The following is a 22857-nucleotide window of genomic DNA, read 5'->3' as shown; positions in this document are numbered from 1 at the left end:
GCACCATGCGAGGAGAGAGAGAGAAAGAAAGAGGGAGGGATCGGGAGATTGCCTATTTAGACTATCTATTGGGAATTTGGAGATAGAAGATGAAAGACCCTCGCAACGTCTGCTATTACTATCACGGAGACTTCAGACGATTACGCATATGAACACCTGTCCTGTCAGGAATAAAATATTAATAAATCATTTAATAATAGCCTACGGACATTTCGAGGGAGACATGCAATCAGTCTGATTGTCTGATTGAACCAGACAATCTTATCACAAAGAAGGCTGGCTCTGATTACCACGACTTGTTTTTATTTATTTATGGAGACCAGATAAGTTGATCGAGTTCAAACTGATGATGTGATGATGTAAAAATCCCCCAGTTTATCCATGCAAACTGTTGATATCTGGAAGAGGTATGCTCTCAATTGTATAGCATTGTACTTTAGGATGTTACCTGAATGCAACACAGGTGATGACAGCCAATGACATGCACAGAAAACAGATGTGTGTGTGTGTGTGTGTGTGTGTGTGTGTGTGTGTGTGTGTGTGTGTGTGTCTCTGACCCTGTGTCATTATCAATAAACCACTCCGTGTGTGTGAAAGAACCACAGAGAGAGAGAAAGAGAAACTGCTCCACGTTTATATTTATTTCCTCTGTCTTGCTGCTACTCTGGGAGTGCACGCGAGAACTGCTGCATTAACCCACTCTGCTAACACAAACGCTAGTTTCACAATCGCCAAAACAGGATCTGAATGATGTTGTTTTTAAACTATAAAAATGCTCGTTCTTCAGGCCATTACGCACAGCACAGTTGACTACGGCAGCTGGTTTATAAAAAAAATTGCAGTGTTTACTGCAGTTATGTCAGATCGAGGTTGGATCACGTTCTCACCACAACCGAACCACACCAGAGTTCGTTTAAAGCGGACCGAGACCAGCCTTTCTTGGCGATCTCGGTCCGCTTGTTTTGTCCCGCATCCGAGTGCGATTGCTGTGTTCACACTCCCCCAAACGAACCGCACCAAGGGGGAAAACGCTCTGTTTCGGAACAACTGCTCCAAACGAGATAGGTGTGAATACACCCTTAGGTTTCTCTCTTCCTCTCTAAAGTTAGGGGCCGTTGTAGAAAGTTAGGGTTAGACAGAATCCTCCCTCAGTCACTCCTTTGTTTTCAAGGTTTATGATAAGGCTCAGAGCAGAGAGTGAGAGTCAACATGTGTCTGAAACAGCTATATTTATACAAACTGTGGACTCTTGCCCAGGGACATATGTTTCTGCAGATGGAACGTTTCCAGACTTCTAGCAGAGCTCTTTCCAACTCAGACAGGCTGTACCTCTGTCATGAGATTCTCAGACAGGCTGTACCTCTGTCATGAGATTCTCAGACAGGCTGGACCTGTTATGAGATTCTCACTTGTTACACACTTTTATTACAGCAAGTTCCCTGAGTGTTTTTGTCTAAACTGCTGAATTCCCAGCACAGGTTTCATACACGTTCTGTTATAAAACATCTAAAAGCAAAAATCTTATCAGATGGGGGACCCTGGGATAAAATCCTATCAAATAGGGGGTCTGTGGTCTAATTTGTGTCTGTTTAGGCAGCGTTCACACACCCAAAGTGCTTTATTTGAGCTGCCAGTGCCTTTCTGCAATTCATTCTCTATGTGAGGACGCGCTAACTAAGCCTGCTCCTCTTTCAAGCAACGCAGCTGGCTGGTGGTGTCTTTTTTTTTTTTTGGCGGAGCGCTCTGGACGTTTTAAGATGAAAAAAGTTGAACATTTGGAGGAAAAGCGCGATGCTCGTCTTTTCACTCCTCCTACCTCTTCTCCTCCCAGAGGGATCCTCAACCTCCACTGCTACCAGAATTGGCAATAATCTGGCTTTCATGTTCACAATGAACAACATCAAACACACGAAACCAGCTGGCGACCGTTCGTGTGATCGTTGTGTCCTGAACTGTACTGCACGCGACTGCAGGGAGGAACAAAACAAAGCACACACACAAAAAACGCGCTGTGTTTTGTGCGCAATGGAAGCGCTCTCGACATGATTACCATAGAGTTCACACACGTCCTGTGTGAACAACGCCTTAGGGGTCCTTGACAAGAAAATGTTTGAGAACCACTGGCTTAAGTGAATTATTTTTAGCGGTTTTGTGTCTGCCCTCGTATCTGTCACCTTTTTTTCACTATGAGTTAGCATCCCTGGTATCACACTGGAGGTTGTGCTGTTCTTATGGAATATGCAGTGCTGTGATTATCTTCAGCACTCAGCCTGCAGCCTTGTGCCTGTGGCCGAATCACAGCCGTGCTGATATACAGTATAACAGCACTCCCTCTTGTGTGATATTACTTCATTGTTTATGTCAATACAGCAAAGGAGGACTAGAAAAACCCACTGCTGCAACAGAAATGATTGACCAAACTCCAATGTAGGGATGTCAACGGTTAACCGTTAATCGATTAACCGTCGCTAACGTCGTTGTTCGGTTATTGCTGTCGGTCTATCAGTTAATATAATTTTTTTTTTTTTTTTTGTCTATTTACTCAATGAGCTCATGCCCAAACAAGGCGTGTCTATTTAGATGCTGAAATGTTAATGCTTTTTGTGTTAGAATTTCTAACACAAAAAGAATGTGTTGAAATGTTGATGCTTTTTGTTAATGCTTGTTAATGCTTTTTGTGTTAGAAATTCTAACACAAAAAGCATTAACATTTCAGCATCTAAATAGACACGCCTTGTTTGGGCATGAGCTCATTGAGTAAATAGACAAAAAAAAAAAATAATAATAATAATAATATTAAAGAATTATGAATTAACCGATAGGTTAATCGATTATTAGCGTCGGTTAATCGAAAGTGAAATTAACCGAAAATTGACATCCCTACTCCAATGTACACTCTAACGTAAAGTACATCTCTCACGGGCTGTTTCAAGCTTCTATCCATGCATCAAACTTCAAAATAAACATCCATTGTCAGAAGAAGACAACTTAAGATCTTCCCTCTCCTAAAGTACACTTACAAACCTCACTCTGTGTGAGCTTTGGAAGCTGGAGGTATTTCCTGATATTCCTGATTTGTGATATAAATAAAAGTTTCACTTCCTCATTGGCTTTATTTATTTAATACAGTGTAGGAATTTAGCCAGGGGCAAGGGCAAAAATGCCCCCAAGAAATCTCAGAATTCCCCTAAAAACCATGATCCAGGGGCAAAAATTGCCCCGAATATTTTGATCAAATTAATTATTAATTATTATTATGAAAATAACATTATTTTCATTCAGTTAATTTAATTTTCATCTCTAACACACACTCAGCACCTGCAAGCTGGTTGCCAGAAGAAGACAACGAAGAACACACCCAAACAGCGGGTTACAGAGGGTGGGGACGTGAGACAACAATGTTGACAATGGTGTCTCTTTATAGCTTTTTTACATCAAAAGTACCACTTATACACGTTTTGTTTTTTGTTTTTTTTACACATGTAAGCAGCCCGGGTGAACACCACTGACACATTCACATGGCCTCTCCCAACCCGTTCAGTTGCTCCCCTGGAGCAGGCGTTTCAGTGCATGAACCCACTGTGGACACAGCCTGCAGGCGATCTGAACACTAAGTAGATTGACGTGACATTGTCTCCAGTACATAAACTGTGGCGGAGGTATGATATGGTTACAATACAGACAGACAAATAGTTAATCAATATAATCAATGTAACGTTATAGAAAATTAAACCAACGTTACCGTTCTGAAACGCACATGAGTCGTGTACACGACAGTAAATATTTGGGTTGTGTCAAAAAAACAGCGACAGTTAAGTCAGACTAGCAACAGAAATACCACGATTTACTTTCAGAATAAAAGGCATTCAAATTCTCACCTTTGGAGAGAAAAAATGGTATTTCAACAAATGAAACACAAACGCTGGAAAGTCGTCTCATCCTTCTTTTCTTTATTCTGTTGGCCTATTCCGTCATTTGGGTTCCATTGGACAGAACGTAAAAGCAATTTAAAGTAATACACCGTTAAGAAAGTCACATTTCAGCCTCTGGGGAGCACGGACGTCATTATCAAGGTCCAAAATATACCGTTTTCAGCTGGTGTGCTATTTACATCACGTGCCGTTCACAACTGATCCATTCAGTCTTCTCAGTCATGGAACAGTCTCCCCACTGACATTAGAGAGAGCTCCAACATTTCCATTTTTAAATACAGATTGAAGGGGTGGCTCAAATCGAATCAAATTCGCACACACAATTACCTATTTAATCTTATATACAAATACACTTACACATATTAACTCACACTCGCTTTTCTTAGTTTTCAATTTTTACTTACATTGTTTTAATGTATTTGTTTTAATTGTTGTGTTAATTGTTAATTGTACTATTGTACAATTACTATTGTAATTGTATTAATGTACTGTCCTGTTAGCCTTGTTTGGTATTGTAATGTGACATTGTGGGTCGTTATGTTGAGCTTTTACGGAGTGTCTGTCTTGTGCTGTCTTGCAATGTTGTATGGTTTTAGCCTCATCCTATACTGCTTTGTTTACTTTTTAGTATGAACCCTTGACCCTAGTTCTTTTACCATCATGCTCAGGGACTACAGATGAAAATTAGCTCTCTTGCTAACTCTGGTACATTTACATGGATGTGCAAACTGACATGTTGATTAATGTACACTGTCCCTGGTAAATGCTTAAATAAATAAATAAATAAATAAATAAATTATCCAGCTCGTTTGGAGGTCTCTCTAATCGGCTGTCACTAACGCCTCTGTAGACCAAAGAAAAAGCTGATAGTTTGTGGATATTACTGGGGGTTTGGGCCAATCTAAAATGGGCTTTATTTTGATCTCTTCTGCTAAATATATATTATAATATATATAATATATATTGCTATGCTATGACTGGGGAAATCAATTTTAATCTGGGTCAATGGTAACAATGACGATGATGTATGTTGGCAGGAAGTAGTTGATGGATAACAATCATGTTGGTTGAGAAAAGGGTCATGATTATGATTATGACAATGATACAGGGTTTTTCCTGCATAGACAGTGACGAGGCGGTCGCCTTCATCAGCGCCTCCAAACTCTGACAGGTGAATTTTCTAACAAGCGTCTCACTCTGTGGATTTCAGTCATGTGTAACTGCAAATGCCGCATGAACGTTACGTTACCCGGCGTGTTGGCGGAGTGGCGCTGTATCGTAATCAGCACACACTGCACTGAAACAGGTGCTGCCAAAACTGCCAACGAGGAAGATAAGAGCTGAGTGAAGACAAACTGAATGCAGCAGCTCAGACGACGGTGCGGTGGGCACTAAATTCAATACCACCATATCGGTCATCGCTGAATTTTTCCCCTCTGAAATCGTATCGTGCCGGTCTCAAAACTCCCATATTGGTCAGGCTCATTCTGAGCCAGGAAAAACTCTGTGATGGTTAATAAGGTGATGAGGATTTTCATATATTTTCTGTTGCCTTTGTTGTTGCCGTGTTTTTCTACTTATTTAACATGCATAGGTTTCATGGTGTTTACTGTTTGACAAGTGTTGCTTATCTCTCAAACTAATATTGGTAAGAAATGAGTGAAATTGGTGAACTTGTGCAGTAGCTTTGTTAGCCACTGAACAACAGTTTAGAGAACAAAAAGGTATGGATATAAAAACTAAGTAAAGGTGGGCTGCAAATGCAGCACTCTTTCTCAAAATTTAAAATCAAAATGTATATTGTGACATTTTCCTATCTGAAGATGTAGTACCATTAAGTTTTGTCTACATGGCTACTGTTTTGACCTCCAAATCATTTAGGTTCATTTATAGTTCCAAGTTCCAACCAGGAATGACTCGTAATTTACGAGTCATTAAATGATCTATGTTATAGGATTGAAAATGAGATATTTCTACTAAACCTTTACATCATTGTTTTATTTTATTAAACATTAGGCCCTGTGCTGGCAGGGCAAGTGTGGGACAGCACACTTGACTCAACAGAGCACTAGGATCTGATCTGCCAGCCACGGTCAGCTTTTCTCTAGCTCTGCAGTGATTCCCTTTGGCTAGTTCCCAGGAGGAGCTGCCTGTCAATCATTAAATACATGTAACTTGTTCACTCATGCCCCCCCCTCCGCCAAATGTTAATCATTCACATACATTATCAACAAATAACAAGAACAGTTTAAAAGTGCTTAAAATGGACCAGTTAAAACAAAAAGCTCTTTTTACGGCTTAGGTTCAATTTGATTGTGTTTTGTCTTGTTTTGTTGTTGTTGAAGAAGAAGAAAAAGAATAGAGCTATTTGTTATGTAATATAATACAGAAAAAGCATGCATACCAAAATAATATCTAGCATCTACCAGAGGTTTTGAAAGTGGGAGGCGGGCCTCCAAAGGCTCGGTGAACGGAAGTGAAAAAATAGTACATTAGTTATCAAAATTAGGTCACAGAAAATGTGTGTGATTTGGTTAAAAAGATCGTTAGTTCAGACATAGTTTTGTGGAAGTTTACTGTTTTTCCGACTTTCCCAGAATCATAAAACAAATAAATGCGTTCAGACCGACCGTGTTTATGTATTAGTGTGAAGTATGTCAAACAGAAATCTTGCCTCAATTGTTGAGTGTCTCTGGGTTAAATGGGTTCATGATCCCAGAGCCACAGGCAGCCAGGGATTGAGCAAAACTATGCAAGTAAACTAGGGGGGGGGGGTGCCTTTGGAGGCCCACATTCTCATACGTTGAAAACCCTGCCCTGATCAAAGACCCAAAGACCAAAACTCAAGAGCATCCTAACCTGGAACTAAGACTGAAAAAATGGCAGCTAGCTAGTGTCATAGATTCTATGTGAAGCCCTCATGTTTGTGAATTAGGGCTGTACAAATAAACTTGACTTGACTATAACGTTATAATGCTACACTAGAAGACTTTTCCCATCAGCTGTTTTGAGGAGACTTTCTATACGTGTTAAATAATCTAGTTATGCCACAGGCGATTATATTGCTTTTTCCCCAAAACTTTGATTAGCACAGATTCACGGAGAGGTTCAGTGTTTGCAACACAGATGCTGAAACAATATCCCGCAATCTGCAGCTGTCTTTATGCTAACGTTAGATGTCTAACTAATAACTAGCTAGTGATTAGTGATGCATCCTCAAACTGGCAAAAAAAAAGTGATGCCTAACTAGTCCAATAGCCAGAAGTTAACCGTTCATGGGTCACAAAGGAAATTTATGAAAATATGGACAAAACGTAACGTTAGGCTGGTTAGTTCCAATCATTTAGATGTGTTTATTTGAAGGAAACGATTAGACTTCAAATGCCATAACGATCTCGATGCCGTAACATTGGTCAGTAAAAAAAACATCTGGTTTCACAATTCACCCTTATGTGAACTTGTAAGGCCTAATCTAAACGTTAGCTAACGTAGGAGGAGAAGGGGACTGCCAAGCTAACGTAATGCTAGCCTTCCCTGCAGGCTAGTCAACCATAGGATAAGTAACTAGCTTAAGTATAGAGCCAACATGGTGGACCTTTAACAAACTCCAACGTATAAGGTTCTATGCGAATGTGTATGCTATATAATTAGCTGCACGACGTGTGTCACGCGTACATTTGATCATTAAAAAAAAAAAGCTAACAAAGCAAAGCCGAGGCCAGAAAATCCCCGGCCTCAAGTTTAGTTTAGCTTCGCGTAAACGTTAAATGCCTGCTACGACTAACAGCTAGCGAGATGATATTTTGGTGCTAACATTATCGTTAGCTGGCAAAAAAAAAAGAATGTACCACCATCATTAACGATAACGTTATAAAACGAGCAGGAGGAGGTGAAATTCACCTGTCAGTAAGTTAATTAGCAGATGCTTTAACATGACATTAGTGGCCGTTTAGTTTGAGTTGTACGACAGCCTCCATATGTAAACACACTGACCGTCAGTCCCGTAGCTGCTGTGCTGCTTGTTGTTGTCGCCTCTCCTCCTCCGCTCGCCTCGGGAGGAGCGCCCAGGCCCATGACGCTCACCGCCCGCACGGTACCACGGAGCCAGTCCCGCTCCCGGGCCAGCACCGCCTGCTGCTCCGGCTCGGTGGCCGCGGACCTGCCGTCATTGAGGAGCAAAAACAGACGCTTCCCTATCAACTCAAGAGAGTCCCCCATGGTTTGCTGTGCTAGCTTAGCTCTTAGGGAGCCACCATGAAGAACAGACTAACTTGGGATGGTGAACTCAAAAGATTCCAGGAGCTATGAGGGCAAGCAGCGCGTGACTGCAGTTTGCTACTAAATGCAGAAGAAGAGAGTTTTCCCCTTCGACCCGGCACACCGCAGGCGGACCGAGGCAGCCAGGAATCCAGACAGTAGAGATGTTATTGTCCTCGGGTGCTAAAGGCCACTATCCCGCTCTATCCGCCATTGAGCCCTGCAACAATCAAACGCACTCCTCGTAGGCAGGCAGCACTGCAGAGACAGGGAGAGACCAAGTCTGCGGTAACAGCGACCTCTAGCGACAAGCCTGTGCTCAGTCAGTTTCTCCCATCGACATAGAAAAAGATATTCATATCTCAATGGTTTCTCCGAGTCGAGGCCGTGTGTGTCTATTCTCACAACGTTGTAATGACATTATTTGGGATTTTATTGCGACTGTCTTTTACAAAAAATAATGTCACAACCTGACCCCGGGGGCTGGGTCTATCACAGAACACCCCCTCCCTTCTCCTCCTACCTTGAGTTAATTTCATTTTCATACAATATCGTTATTAGCTAATAATCACTCAGGCTAGCTTCTTAAAAAACATTTACTTTGACAGTGCAGAGTGTAGACAGTTGGTTACAGACAGTCAACTCGTGACGGAATTTATCCACCACAAGGGGGCGCCAGACCGCCACTACATTGCAGGAACAGTGTGAAAGTTCAACAAAACATCAACATTTCTAGGGGTAGTGTTCACTCACAGTCATAACTTCGACCAGCATTACCAGGTGTGGCACATCCTTCTGTGGCCCATCCAATACCATCAGATAGAGAACATAGCTATCCCATTGTGCACCTTTATCAAGGACCAGCTACCACTGAGTGATGGCTGGACATTTTTGGGATAGATATCATTTCTATCCATCAACATGTAGTACTATGGGATCTTCTATTTGTGTTCATATAAACAGTAGCCTATAACCTTTTCACACCAGGATATTTATGGCTGTGTATTTTAGAATCCAGGCTGTGAGTGCTTTGGACACACAAATAAAGTGTCACTGATAAAATTATACTCTGGCATACACAAATAAGTTGATGCCATCATTACTGGAAGCCTCGCAGACACAAATCAAGGATGTTCTTTGGTTTGACAAGAGTGTTAGATTTGGATGTGGCCTTTGCATAACACCATAACACTTTCCAGCTGGACAAGAATTGAGAGGCAAAGTAACACAGACCATTCCTATTTAAAGAAAAACAACACCTGCATATTTATTCATGAGTTATACAAGATCAGATACATCATACAGTATATACAAAATCTCAACATGTGCTACAATATCAAAAGAGATGACAGTAGCCTACATAGCACTTTTTTCATCTAGAAAAACCTGCATCTTTTACAAACGGGCCCGGTCCTTCATGGGCTCCCAGCTTAAAGTCATCTGTTGTTTCTTTTGCGAAAGGTGATATTTATAAATTGGGCTGTGAGGTTATTTTGAAAGAGATGCATGTGCCAAGCATGTATAGGTTATGTGTGTGAACTAATGCCTCCGTGCCTGCAAAGTTATGTAGTATGTGCAAGGACTTTGGCGTGGAGGGTTGTATGGGCGTGCATGTGTGTTGAAGATATTGTACATAGCTGACTCTGGTCTACCAGAATGAGCAGACAGGTTAAATACATGTGGGGCCACTAATCATAAATCCACTCTGATTCTTATACAGTGCTTGGAGGAGGGCACACATCACTTCTGTCGTGCATCTTGGTACCGTTTGCCAACATGAATTCTGTATCCATGACAATATATGAATCACTTTTTACCATGACACATTTAAAGTGCCACCTGGAACCTGAATAGAGGAGGAGTCCTCAGAGCCTTTACTACTGCCATTGGAGGAATCCACCAAATGCAGTGTCTTTTCAAATGCCACTGCACTGGAAAGTAGGTGTAAATATCAACACTTTGGCTGTCCCTTTGCAGTATCAAGGGGGACACTTGAAAAGATGCAGCATAACGTTGTCTGAGTCCAGCCGTAATAAACGATAGTCCCAGTGTTACATACTGGCTGTGTCAGTGGTTGTGTGTCTTACTGCCGTTTCCGACAGTTGTGCTGTGTGCACTCAGCCTGTTCCTCCAGCTCGGGGCAGGGGACGCCAGCGTTAGCCGGCCGCAGGAGGATGTAGCGCGTGCGGTGGCGCACGCCGCCCCGGGAGCAGGGGCCCAGACACAAACCCCAGGATGACCAGAGAGACACCTCACAGTCCAGCGGTGTCTCTGATGAGGGATAAGGAGGTAAGAAAGAAAACAGGTCAACAAAACATGGAAGTGCATGAGGGCACAATAAGCATCAACTAACCCATAATTAACAGTTTACTAATGGTGTTCATGTTATTGTGTTACTGTCGTTGGGTGAGGCCATGACGTCACCAGAGCAAGAAGCTCACAGTCAAGGCTGGTTATTAATACTTATTAAAGTCGAGGTGAACCGGAGGCGAATGCAAATGCGCGAGCGTCGCAGACTCAAACAAATCTTGTCTGAGATGACAGGGTTGAGAGGCGGACCACAAGCCGCACAATGCCGGGTGTCGATGATTTGATTTGACAATTCTATCGACTGGCTTTGGCATTGGCCAATCATGGCGTGTTCCACCCCCAAATCCAGTGGGATTCAACGTGTTGTCGTGCTACGCGAGTGGGATCCGCGGAGTACCAGGCAGCCACCTGCTTCGTGCGGAGCGAGCGGACAATCCGATGCATGGGTGCTGCCCGCCCGCCTGGAATCTCCACGGGGCGACCCCTGCCAACCACGCTCTCAAGCACGCGCCATTTACGCTATTTCTGTAAATACGATATTCCTGGAATGCGCGTTTTAACGAGCCAGTTACATTTCTTTGCATTCTTAGAGATTATAGTTTTTGTTTTTTGTTCATGTTTCATGCAATTGGCCAAGTTAGTAGTTAGTTTATGGGATAGGAATTCTGCCAGATGACAGGCACTAGGCGCCATTTTCTACTTCATTTGGAAGAGAAAATTATCCTGAAATGAAGATTTGATTGACAGCTGCCATGTCGTGATATGATTGGTTGAAATGGAGTAGAAATTTGATAGTAGCCTACTAGGTGACGTCAGCAAACTGTAGATTACTGTTATCAATGAAATCTTGAAAAATGAACTTTTGATGTGAAAAAGTGTGAAAAACGAAAGAAATTAGATTGTTGTGATTTTTTTTGCATACATTATTAAATAGGTGCACTGCATACCCAGGTATTTGAACTAAAAGAAAAGAAAAGTCATTTTTGGGTTCAGCTCGACTTTCAGCATTCACTAACCGTTAATGAATTATTATTAACGTTATTATTACATTAATACTTCACCTTCACCTTAATACATTAATAATTACATTATTGTAAAGTGTTCCTCGTGTGTTTGAGTTGTGGGTGGCTCACCTGAGAAGCGCTGGGGACTGATTGAATGAGGCAGAATATGATTGGACATGGGCGAGTGACGGGAAGGCAATCTGTTCTGCCGGATGAGCCTGACGCTGCTGATTGGCGGGAGGTCCTGGAGGCGGGGATAGAAGAAGGAGTTGGCCGGGTGATTGGGCAGCTGCGATGTGATCTGAGAACAAGACAGCAAAGGACAGTCAGACCATCAGTCAAATCAGAAGCAGAATCTCTCAAATATACAATAGATCACTTTAGAACAAATAGCATGCTTGAGTGAGTGGGCCAGGATAGATGGTCTATTATGTAAGAGAGGCTTTAAAACACTTCAGGTCAGAGGTCAGGCATGTGATCTGCCAAGACATCAATTCAGTGTGGGACAGCTAAGAATGATATCCAGTTCTCACAGCTGACCTATTTAAAGAAGAAGATGACGAAGGCCATCCTCCTTGCCTCCTGGAACGACGCAGGAATGAACCAACAGCACCGAGGGAAGGGGTGACTCACCCTTGTGATGTTCTCTGCAGGGCTGGTGGGGAAGTTGGGAGAGGAGAAAGTGAATCCGCTGTCTGTGCCCGCATCATAAGGCTGGAGGTCCAGGGTCAATTCCTGTTTCCACCGGCCGCCTTCGCAGAGGTTGAAACTGTCCACACCGACGAACCAGTCTGGGCTGGGGATCACCTTCACCATCAGCGACAGCTGGTGTGCAGGGAGAGAGAGAGAGAGAGAGAGAGAGAGAGAGAGAGAGAGAGAGAGAGGGAGAGAGAGAGAGAGAGAGAGAAAGAGGAGAAAGAGAGAGAAATAAGTTAAACATTTATTGTCCTATAGGGATGTTTGATTTGCAGTAAAACACTCAATAAGAACACAATGAAAAACTAGAAAGGCCCAGAGAGCGCAGAGCTCCGCCAAGGCCCGCTATTATTTGCTATTATTCGCTATTATTGCTTTATCGTGCTATTATTGCATGATTGCGGATCCGGATCCGCTCCAAAAGGTAATGGGTTCTTCCTTGGCCCGTGCTGCACCGGACCTTCCACCAAGTCTGATGGAAATGGGGCGAGTCGTTTTTCCCGTAGTCCCGCTGACACCACAGATAAATACACTGAAAACAGAACCTCCTTGGCGTGGCAACAATAAAACACAGTGAGAGCAATAAAACATAAAAAAAGCACAATAAAAAACATCACAAACCAGCCCAGTATGCATCTATATAGACCAAACCCTATTGACAGAAGACAAGATCATCAATCAACAATCATGAAGTATTGTCCCAGCACTGTAATATGCTGTAATATGTGTAATATTTATATAATATTTTAGACCCACATCAAGAGAGAGGAGCTCTTTTGTATTTAACTTTGGCTATGTAGTACTTTCATATACGGAACACTATAAATATCTCGGCTTGACGCTAGATGAGCATATGACCTTTAAGGAGGGAGTCAATGTCCTAGCTCAATCTGCGGGAAGAGCATTGGGTTCTGTACTGAACAAAGTTAAACACTGTGGTAATCTAGGTTTTCATATACACAATTGTATACCTCATGTGTCTGTCCGGTGTAAGATTATGAATGAAGTATTTATTTGTCCGTTAGGAAAATTCGTTTGTACATCATGGTCGTTGGCAAAAAGGACATCAAGAGCATCAGACAAGACAACAGCACAAGACAAGACAACAACAATTATTGGCAACGTCAACACATCACAAGATTGGGCTAGGGGAGGGGGTTGGGTGGGTGGTGCTGGGAGGGGGGGGTGTCAGAGTCCGTTTATTAGTCCAATGGATGTGGGGATGAATGTTCTGTTTGTCCTTGTTGTTCTATGGAGTGGGGTTCTGAACCTACGTCCTGAGGGGAGTGGTTTATATTGGCTGTTGAGTGGGTGAGTGATGTCTGTTATAATCCGGTTTGCTTTCTGTATTGCACGTGATTTGAAGAGTGATGTGATGTGATGTCCCGGCATTTGATTCTGCAGATCTTGCTTGAAATGTTGATGATTTTTGTTATTCTGTTTTTGTTGATGAGTGTAAAGGAACTGAACCAGGCGAAAAATCCAAAGGTGAGTACAGATTCCATGAAGGTTTGATAGAAGAGGTGCAATGTGGAGCTGTTGGGGTTGTATTTCCGTAGTTTGCGTAGAAGGTGTAGTCTCTGTTGTCCTTTGCTGTATATTGCCTGTGTGTTTGATGTCCAGGTGAGTTTGGAGTCTATATGGTGCCAAGGTAACGGTAGCTGTCAACGGTGTGGATGGTTTGATTGTCGATGTGAACTGGTTCCGGTGTGCTTTTCCTGCTTCTGAAGTCAATGACCATTTCCTTTGTTTTCTTGGTGTTGAGTATGAGGTGGTTGTTTTTGCTCCAGGTTGTAAATAGATTTATTTCATCCATGTACCGGTAGTTATTTTCACTGTCTTGGTTGGTTATGAGCCCTACTATTGCGGTGTCGTCTGCGAATTTGATGATGTGACAGTTTGGGAAGTGACTTCTGTATAGGTCGGTGAATAATATGAATAAAGCAGAGGATATGACGCTGCCTTGGGGGATACCTGTGTTGATGGTGATGATGGGGGAGTGGGTGGCGTTGACCTTGACCGTCTGAGTGCGCCCGGTGAGAAAACAGTTGATCCAGCGGATGATGTTGGTGTTGATTCCTTTGTCCAGAAGTTTCTGTAGCATGAGGTGAGGTTTGATAGTGTTGAAAGCTGATGAGAAGTCCACAAACATTATACGGGTGAATGTCTTTGGTTGGTCAAGGTGGGTGTAGATGGTATGGAGGAGATAGAGAAGAGCATCCTCAGTTCCACGCCTTGCCTGGTATGCAAACTGTAGTGGGTCGAGTGTGATGTCTTTTAGCATGAGTGGTAGTAAAATCCGTTCTAGGCTTTTGATGATGAGTGAGGTTAATGCAGTTGGCCTGTAGTCGTTGGCACAGCTGGGTTTGGAGGTTTTTGGGAGAGGTGTTATAGATGATGTTTTCCATGCAGACGGGATGTAATGTTGATCCAGAGAGATTTGAAAGATTATACTACGATTATATGCTTCTGGTGTTTGGGGTTCCCGTGAACACCCGAGCTGTAACTCTGTGCATCACAGAGCCATCCGCTATTTTCTAGGAGTCCATAAACTCACTCCAGTTTTGGCCATTAGTGGTGATATGGGTTGGGAGCCCCCAAACATCAGACACAAAGTTCAAATGCTCCGACTCTGGAATAGACTGGTGAGAATGTCTGACCAGAGATGAACTAAAAAGATCTTCAACTGGGACATCGCTCATGGTCATCCATGGGCCTTGTTTTACTCAAACGATCTGTCATTTATTTTTCATAACAGGTTAATCTGTGACACACGTGTGACTATGAATAACATGTTTATGCTGTACAAAGACAAATGGTCTGCCGACCTATGGCATAAACCAAAACTAAGAACATATCGCCTCATAAAAGATAGTTACTGTGTAGAACCATATATGAAATTTGACTTAAACAGACGAAAAAGATCTCTGTGTGCACAGTTATGCTCGGGAACTCTTCCCTTAGCACTAGAAACTGGTAGACTCAAAGCTATCCCTGAAGAAGATAGACTTTGTCTAGTATGTGAACGACAGGAAATTGAAAACGAGACTTATTTCTTGTTCTACTGTACTGCTTATGAGGGAAGGGTCGTACTTTTTAGTAAAATGTCTTAAATTTATGTTGACTTTTTTGAGTTGGACGACTACGAGAAACTTGAGTTATGTTTAAAAAAAGGTATGTTTCTCACTTATCTGCCAGGCATGGGAGCAAAGACAAAACATTTTGTTTGGAGAGTGATGTAGCTACCGATCTGTTTCTGTGGGTCTGAGCAATGTGTTGCTCCGCGTCTTATGTTGTTTTGAATGTACTGTTGCTGTGACGTTTTGATTGTATTGTTTTATACATTGTTCTTACTGCTGTATTCTCTGTGTGTCCTGTAAGCCCATGTGGGCAGGGCACAGCAATGTGCATGACACCTTAATAAATAAATCATGTAATGTAATGATATGTAATATGTAGGGGTGTCACGATACACTCAGTTCACGATACGATACGTATCACGATACTGGCTTCACGATAACGATACGATACGATACGATTTTAACAATATTTTTTTAAACTTGAATAATGACAATATATGACTGGAAAAGTAGTATTTTATTTGAAATGCACAAATACAAAACATGCTGTTGTGGGAAATTGTTATTACAATAACAACTAGAAAAAACATGAGATTGGAGATAAGGCTTATCTTGAAATAGAATGAGTTACACCGTCACTTAGATTTACTTTGAACTAAAAGGTTTCTCAGCAGTATAAATTCTCATTATGCATCTTCAGTTTTTCTTCAAACTCAAACAACAAGACTTTTCTTAGTCTATTTTTTATGCATCTTCAGTTTTTCCTGTCAAGTAAACAGTTTTGCCAGAAACTCAATTGAATGGTTTCTCTCCTGTATAACTTCTCATGTGTCTCTTCAGAGACTTGTTCAACTGAACTACTTTCCACACATTGAACTTCAACAAACAAAGACGTTTCTTTGTCTACTTTTGGAAAAAAAAAAAAAAAAAAAAAAATTTTTTTCACGATATGAGATTTCATCTCAACGATACATATCGTGACGTTTTACTATCGCGAAATTTCGTGGGACGATATATTGTGACACCCCTAGTAATATGTGATATGCTGTAATCCTGCCTTGTCTGGTGATGATAGCATCTTGGAGAAATGAAGCCCAAGCAGAAAAAGTACAAGAGTTTTACTGTATTATTTACATCATGCTGTAGGCTACTGTGTTTGTGGCTTTACAACCCTGGTTGAGGGGCGGAGTCTCTAAAAAGGGGCGGGAAGCTCACCTGGGCTTTCCTTCCTGCACTGAGACTAGTCTGGGCACCTTCCACCCCGCTTTTTGTCATGGGGGCGTAAACCCCGGACCCAGAATTAACACCGGATGGCAATGCGCCTAACAACGTCTTTGTTGCCGTTAGCTTGACGCGGTGATGTTACCTAAACTAGAGTCTGATCAAAACAAAGCTAGCGTTACATAAAACAAAACGTTTATGCAATATGGCATCTCCGCCACCACCGCCTGACACACCGGTCAAAACGGTGAAAGAGGATTCTGATACTTGGGTCAAATTGTCAAGTTAACGTGAAAGTTGACGAGCTAGAAACGCTGCCATCCGGTCTAGGGCGGGCTCTAGGTGGGAACCAGTAGGGTGACAAAATCAATTGTGGGCGGGAGCCAGGCTCTTTCTCGCTGAGAAGAGCCTGGTGACGCGAGGTTAACTGAGACACACCTGAGGGAGCAGGCGGGGCCAGCCTTTGTTTGCTGTTTGATTTGACATCAGCCAAGAAACAAAGTGCTCAAGCAGAACAGAGATGTTTTTAAATAGGCTTTAGTCCTTTTAATATCATATGAACATAGTTATTTTATAAATATTGATTCCAATCACCTGCATGTCTATGACTGGGGGGAGGGGACTAATCACCTGCATGTCTGTGACTGGGGGGAGGGGACTAATCACCTGCATGTCTGTGACTGGGGGGAGGGGACTAATCACCTGCATGTCTGTGACTGGGGGGAGGGGACTGTGTTCCAGTCTAAGGTGTTACTTTGACATTGCATCCTTTCAGTGAGTTCGGGCGCTGGCTGGACGAGCAGCAGATCACGTGCACATCACAGCATTTAAGACCGGTTTGACACCAGATCACGTGCACATCACAGCATTTAAGACCGGTTTGACACCAGATCACGTGCACATCACAGCATTTAAGACCGGTTTGACCCCAGATCACATGCACATCACAGCATTTAAGACCGGTTTGACACCAGATCACGTGCACATCACAGCATTTAAGACCGGTTTGACACCTGATCACATGCACATCACAGCATTTAACACATTGAATGCCAGCCATGTTTTCATTCCTGTAGGTAAGTTGTGCCAGGGGTGTTTTTGACGATTCTGGCTCATTTTAGAACAGCCGAGGATTCTTTTCTGTTACGAATTCATGAACACCAATCATCTAAAAATAACTAATAGAATGTGTGCTTTCTCTGTCTAAAAGAGTTAGTTTGCAGAGTTAGTAGTTATGTAGATATTAGCCGTTGAGTACAGCATGGTTTCAGCGTCTGGAAATTTATTCAGAGATAAATGGCTTTTTGTGAAACAGTCACTTTAACCATTCATTTTTGGCATCAGTAAGACCGTCAGACATTCTAAACAATAGTTTTGAACAGTAATTTCCTCCATAACAACAGGAAACACCCCTCTCATTCAAACTCCTCCCTCCGTGTGTCTTCTCCTCCTTCCTCCTGGCTGTACAGCGGGCGTGTCAGAAGCGCTTTTGCTGCTGCCTGCCTGTGTGCCTGCCTGCCTGCTTGCCTGCGTGCGGACGCTCCTTGTGCGAGTCAAGATGGGCCGGGGAATGCGTGGGCGATGGGCAGATGTTGATTCTGGCCTTTCTGAGGTGTTTCAAAGTGTGTTTCACCTATGATCTATTTTGCAAATCGCTCTCCGCTCTCTGTGTGCTGCTGCCGGTGCGCGGCCGCTCTCAGGCAAGACAAGTCTTGAATGGATTACTGTAAAATCGCCACGGCATTTCCTTGAACGGCTTGGTCCCGCGGCAGTTTTTTCTTTGATTTCGGTCGTCTGGGGGAGCACTGTCAACACTTAGTGGGTCGGTAAAATAGATTATACACATTATCTTGCTCCAATAGTGATCTCGAAGATGTAAAAGTTGTTGATTGATGTCCCACCGTCAAAAAAAAAAAATGTTTATGTAAGACGAGTAAACTCGGCTCTGGCACTTAAGCGTTGGATTATGTAAGACGAATTATTTCGGCTATGGCACTTAAGGTGTTAAGACCGGTTTGACACCTGACTTCTCAAGAGTGTGAACACCTCCTGGACTCTCTGCCCCGCTGTAACGGAGAAATCTGCAGGTTCAACTTCGACTTTGTTAGATTTGCACTTCTGCTTACTCAGCGTAGCCGGCAGAAAGGGCTCTGACTCATCTTCAAAGGTCTTGAACTCAAAGTGTCTTTATTCAGCGATGTTTGTTCGTTGGGTTACAGTGAAACACGTTCCTAAACTGGCTCCACAAGCTAGCTCTTTGAAAGGCTTCCTTCGTAACACTTCGTTGGGTTCGTTCAGTTCGTTCTAGCTAGCTGTCACCTTAGCTTTCTTGGTTCAAACACGTTGATGAAAAACAGTGAAGTACGGTCGGAAAAACTGTCTGCTTCTGACCTGACACGCTGTCAACTCAAAACCTAACCGTTTCGTTCTGTTCTGTTCTGCTCGTTCGAAACTAAACAATATTCGGGACACATCCTGCTATAGATAGTTTTAACTTGACAACAATAACAACCGTCACAACCCACCTGAATATCCGGTTTACTTCCTGCTGAGCGCAGGCTGATATTCGGCTCATATTAAATGTTAACGTTAGGCCGTGTCTCCGACAGACACATTAACAAGGTAGCCTATTTCGGTCTGTATGTCTTGTAGTAGTTAGTAGTAGTTGTTGTTGATAGTTGCCATAACAACCAACCCTGTCGGAAAGACGTGCACACGCTGGGTAGGAAGCGTTGTTGTCCCGGAGGCGATTTTTTTTTTTGGATGATGGCGAAGGCTATGCGAAGGCATAACCCGCCCCTCTCTGCCTCTGATTGGCCTAGCGTCAAACTTCCATCCAAACACATTCGCTTGGCTATCCTGCATTACATCGTTACAGTCTGTGGTCAGACCGTCAGACTCAGTGGGTCAGACAGACAGACATACAGCAGTTACGCTTGCTAGCCTGCATGAAAGACGCCAGTGTGTTTATGTTTTTAATATAGTCATATCTATGGTTTATAACGCTGCCACTAATCAGAGGCAGAGAGGGCCAGGGGCGGGTTATGCCTTCGCCATCATCCGAAAAAAATATCGCTTCCGGTAAGCTAGCTAGCTAGCTAATGTTAGCTGCTGGTTGGTTGGCTAACTAGCGAATGTTAGCCGTTAGCTAACAACGTGTTAACTAGACAAACACAGACATGCAGAGCTCCAAAAACAGAGCAATTCGTGATTTTGTTACTGTAGTTTCTGCAGAGTAACGTCCATGTACCTTTATGGATTGCACGGGGTTGGTGTTGCAAAGGTATCTGACGGATAGTGCAGTAACAGTCAGCAGCTATGACAGCACAGCCAGTCGGGGGGAGGAAGTCCATATATGATCTATCCGGTCATGAGGCACAGGACATTACGTCATCACAGGATAACGCGATTGGCTGGCTCAGATCTGTTCAAATCTGAGCCAGCCAATCGCGTTGTCCTGCACTGTTTGGGAGCGTGTATAAAAGGCGACCGCTGACCGGGGTGGGGAACCAGAGGGGAGAGGAGGGGAGAGGGGGAGAGGAGGAGAGGAGGGGGGAGGGGGAGAGAGGAGAGGAGGAGAGCGCTGCCAGCGGCACCACCCTGCTGGGCACAGACACCCAGGCCAGCCACCCCAACCTCCAGGCTGCCACCACCCAGGCTAAGTGCCCCTCTGCTGGGCAGACACCCAGGGCAGCCACTCCCACCACCAGGCTGCCACCACCACCAGGCAAAAAAAAAAAAAAAAAAAAAAAACACTAAAATATATCTCCCATCCTGAAAATGCGACAACTAATTTATTTTTTGCAAGGAGTCGAACAAATACACAAAACACAGCAGCAGTAACAAGGCGTGCTTGGGCAGGAGTGCTCCTGTGGAAAATAGTGCCATTCTGATGTAATCCCCCATCCGACCAATGCAGTGAGAGGCAGCAACATGCCGCAAAAAAAACTCTCACTCACATAACTCTCATAACGGGACAAGCCCCGTCTTTTATTGTCACACGAACACCACAACACATGCATGGGGCCACAACACACTCATGCTGACAGTGGCCGGTGAAAAGTGTCCTCTGCATTTAACCCATCCAGGCATGTCCTTTCCTCCGGGGGGCAGGCCAGGAGCAGTGGTCGCTTTCTCGTACAGCGCCCGGGGACCAACTTCGGATGTTGTCGTCACTGGTCGGATGACGATGACGATCTGATCTTCTGCATGTTTTTAGTGGGGGGGTTATATACGGAGGAACCCCCTGGGGGAGCACGGGGAGAACATGCAAACTCCACACAGAGAGAAAGGCCCTTTCGACGAGATACCCCACCTGGGCAGTGGGCACTGAAGATATGGGGGGGAACACAACCAAAGCGCCCACAGTGTCCCAGGCGAGAATCGAACTCAGGACCTTCTGACTGTGAGGCGACAGCTCTACCACTGAGCCACCGTGCCCCTTCAAGGCATCTAGTCTGCTGGAAAGCCAAAAGAAGAAGAACAAGGCAGGCTTGGGGCAGACCATTTTGCTTGGGGCAGCAGCGCAGGGACCATTTATGGTGTAACACACAACACAGACAGGTGATAGCAAACAAAACAAGACCGGTGATGGCAAAATGCCAGGAGCAAAACAAAAGTCAGGATGCCAAAATCGCAAAGGCAAAACAAAAAGCGGGAGCAGGCAAAGGCTTTAGACCCAAATAATAATCTGTTAACAAAATTTTTTCAGTCAGCTCCGAAAGCTGCAGCGTTGATATGAGTAAAGCGTGTACGGGGGAGGGGGGGGCATAGTGGCTGGACCCTTCCAGGGGCACTGCCATCTCTCTGGGCGGCCCTGGTAGTGGAAGCGATCATCTTGCTCTATAATGACCAGAACGGGTGTTGTTCAAACTGAACATTTATTTCTTCAACATGCTGCAGCAGAAAGGGAGATAAACAGCCGACACTATTTTCGTAGTTAAGCTATGAAGTAGCCTACTTCCCCCCGCAGCATCGTGACATTGAATGAAAGTATAGGCTATAATGGCTCATTTGAGATGACTTCTGGCTCGCCTGGGAAGCAGGCGAGAGCAGCTCAGTGCAGTCAGCCAATTAGAGGCAGAGAGGGGCAGGTCATGCCTTCGCCTAGCCTTCGCCATCATCAAAAAATAGAAATAGAAGTAGGCTATGTCAGTGTTTTCCCCTGAATAGCTGAGAAAGTGGACACTGTCAATAGTTTGCACTGTGAAGCTGATACAATTTAGGTGGCGGTAATGCAACATTTAAGGATGCCAACCGCCATAAAACACAGAAGAAGAAGCTGAGAAAAAGGAAGTGCTGTGGGGTTGCAGCTGGTGAAATATCTATATATATTATATTATACCGTATATATATATATTATGCCGCCACTGATGACATCACAAACTGGCTCTAGTGACATCACTCATGACATCATTAGTGACATCACAGTTGCCAAAGTGACATCACATTTCATTATGGAAGACAAGTCTCTCAGGCGAGACGTCTACCTCCAGCTTCTGAGGTGCAAACGCCTCACAGGGCGGCTCCTGAATATCTCCAGCGTGATATCAGACTGAATCCATTCCCATCTTCACAAGCAGCCAAACGTCAACTCAGTGGAGCGGGCGGATTCGAAGGTATGGAAAATCTGCACCCTGGAACTACAGTATCTCCAATCTTCCACTCCTTCTTCCCCAGATCTGTCTGCACTTCCACAATTCCACTCATAGTCCAGTCAATTCCACCCTTCTGAACTAAACAAGTGTATGCCTGTAGCCCTATAACCTCCATCATAACCAAGTGTCTTGAGAAAGTGGTCCTCAACATCATTCTTCTGCACACATGACAGGTTGCACACACACACACGTCACACACACACACATGTCACACAAACACACACACACACACGTCACACACACACACACACACACACACAGACACACGTGTCACACACACACACATGTCACACAAACACGTGACACACGCGCCATCCCTACATCTCCAGTTTGCATAATAATAAGCAAAGGAGAGGTAGGTATAGGGATGTTGCAGCTGCCTGTCTCCTGCACTCTCTACTACAACATCTGGACAGCCCTGGAAACCATGCCAGACTACTCTTCATCGGTTTTAGCTTCAACACAATCCAGCATCATCAGGTCATCAGAAAGCTGCATTACCTTCAAGTTCCATCTCCACTCATTCACTAGTCTCGCCTGCCAGACTCTCTCCGGCAGGGAGCGAGGCTACTGATTCACTGGATCCATAGCATTTCTCTCTTTACACATATGACTGCCAAAGTCTATCTCCCACTACCGTCTACCTCAAAATATACAGATGACAGAGCCACCATCACACTGCTCAGTGACAAGGACTCTC

The 22857-nt window shown here is 43.8% G+C and overlaps 2 protein-coding genes across 4 annotated transcripts in view; both read right to left on the bottom strand.

The window, feature by feature from the left end:
• kdm3b (lysine (K)-specific demethylase 3B) overlaps nucleotides 1-8395 on the bottom strand; it is a 31952-nt gene extending 23557 nt beyond the window's left edge. For all 3 annotated transcript variants that reach the window (XM_083651515.1, XM_083651517.1, XM_083651516.1), the window contains exon 1: nucleotides 7926-8395. In XM_083651515.1, the coding sequence (XP_083507641.1) occupies nucleotides 7926-8150 (225 nt within the window). In that variant the 5' untranslated portion in view covers nucleotides 8151-8395. The remainder of the gene's footprint in view (nucleotides 1-7925) is intronic.
• Nucleotides 8396-9558: 1163 nt separating this feature from the next.
• The window catches only part of spon2a (spondin 2a, extracellular matrix protein), a gene marked incomplete at its 5' end in the record, with an annotated part of 29450 nt that continues 16151 nt past the window's right edge, over nucleotides 9559-22857 (bottom strand). Inside the window, 3 exons of the mRNA XM_083651529.1 lie at nucleotides 9559-10460; nucleotides 11633-11804; nucleotides 12137-12328. Of these exons, the coding sequence (XP_083507655.1) occupies nucleotides 10273-10460; nucleotides 11633-11804; nucleotides 12137-12328 (552 nt within the window). The 3' untranslated portion in view covers nucleotides 9559-10272. The remainder of the gene's footprint in view (nucleotides 10461-11632; nucleotides 11805-12136; nucleotides 12329-22857) is intronic.

This window comes from Poromitra crassiceps (assembly GCF_964638095.1).
Source record: "Poromitra crassiceps genome assembly, chromosome: 15".
Classification (NCBI taxonomy): Eukaryota; Metazoa; Chordata; class Actinopteri; order Beryciformes; family Melamphaidae; genus Poromitra; species Poromitra crassiceps.
Note: the sequence above shows the minus strand (reverse complement) of the source record. Positions and strands in the feature narration are given on the sequence as shown.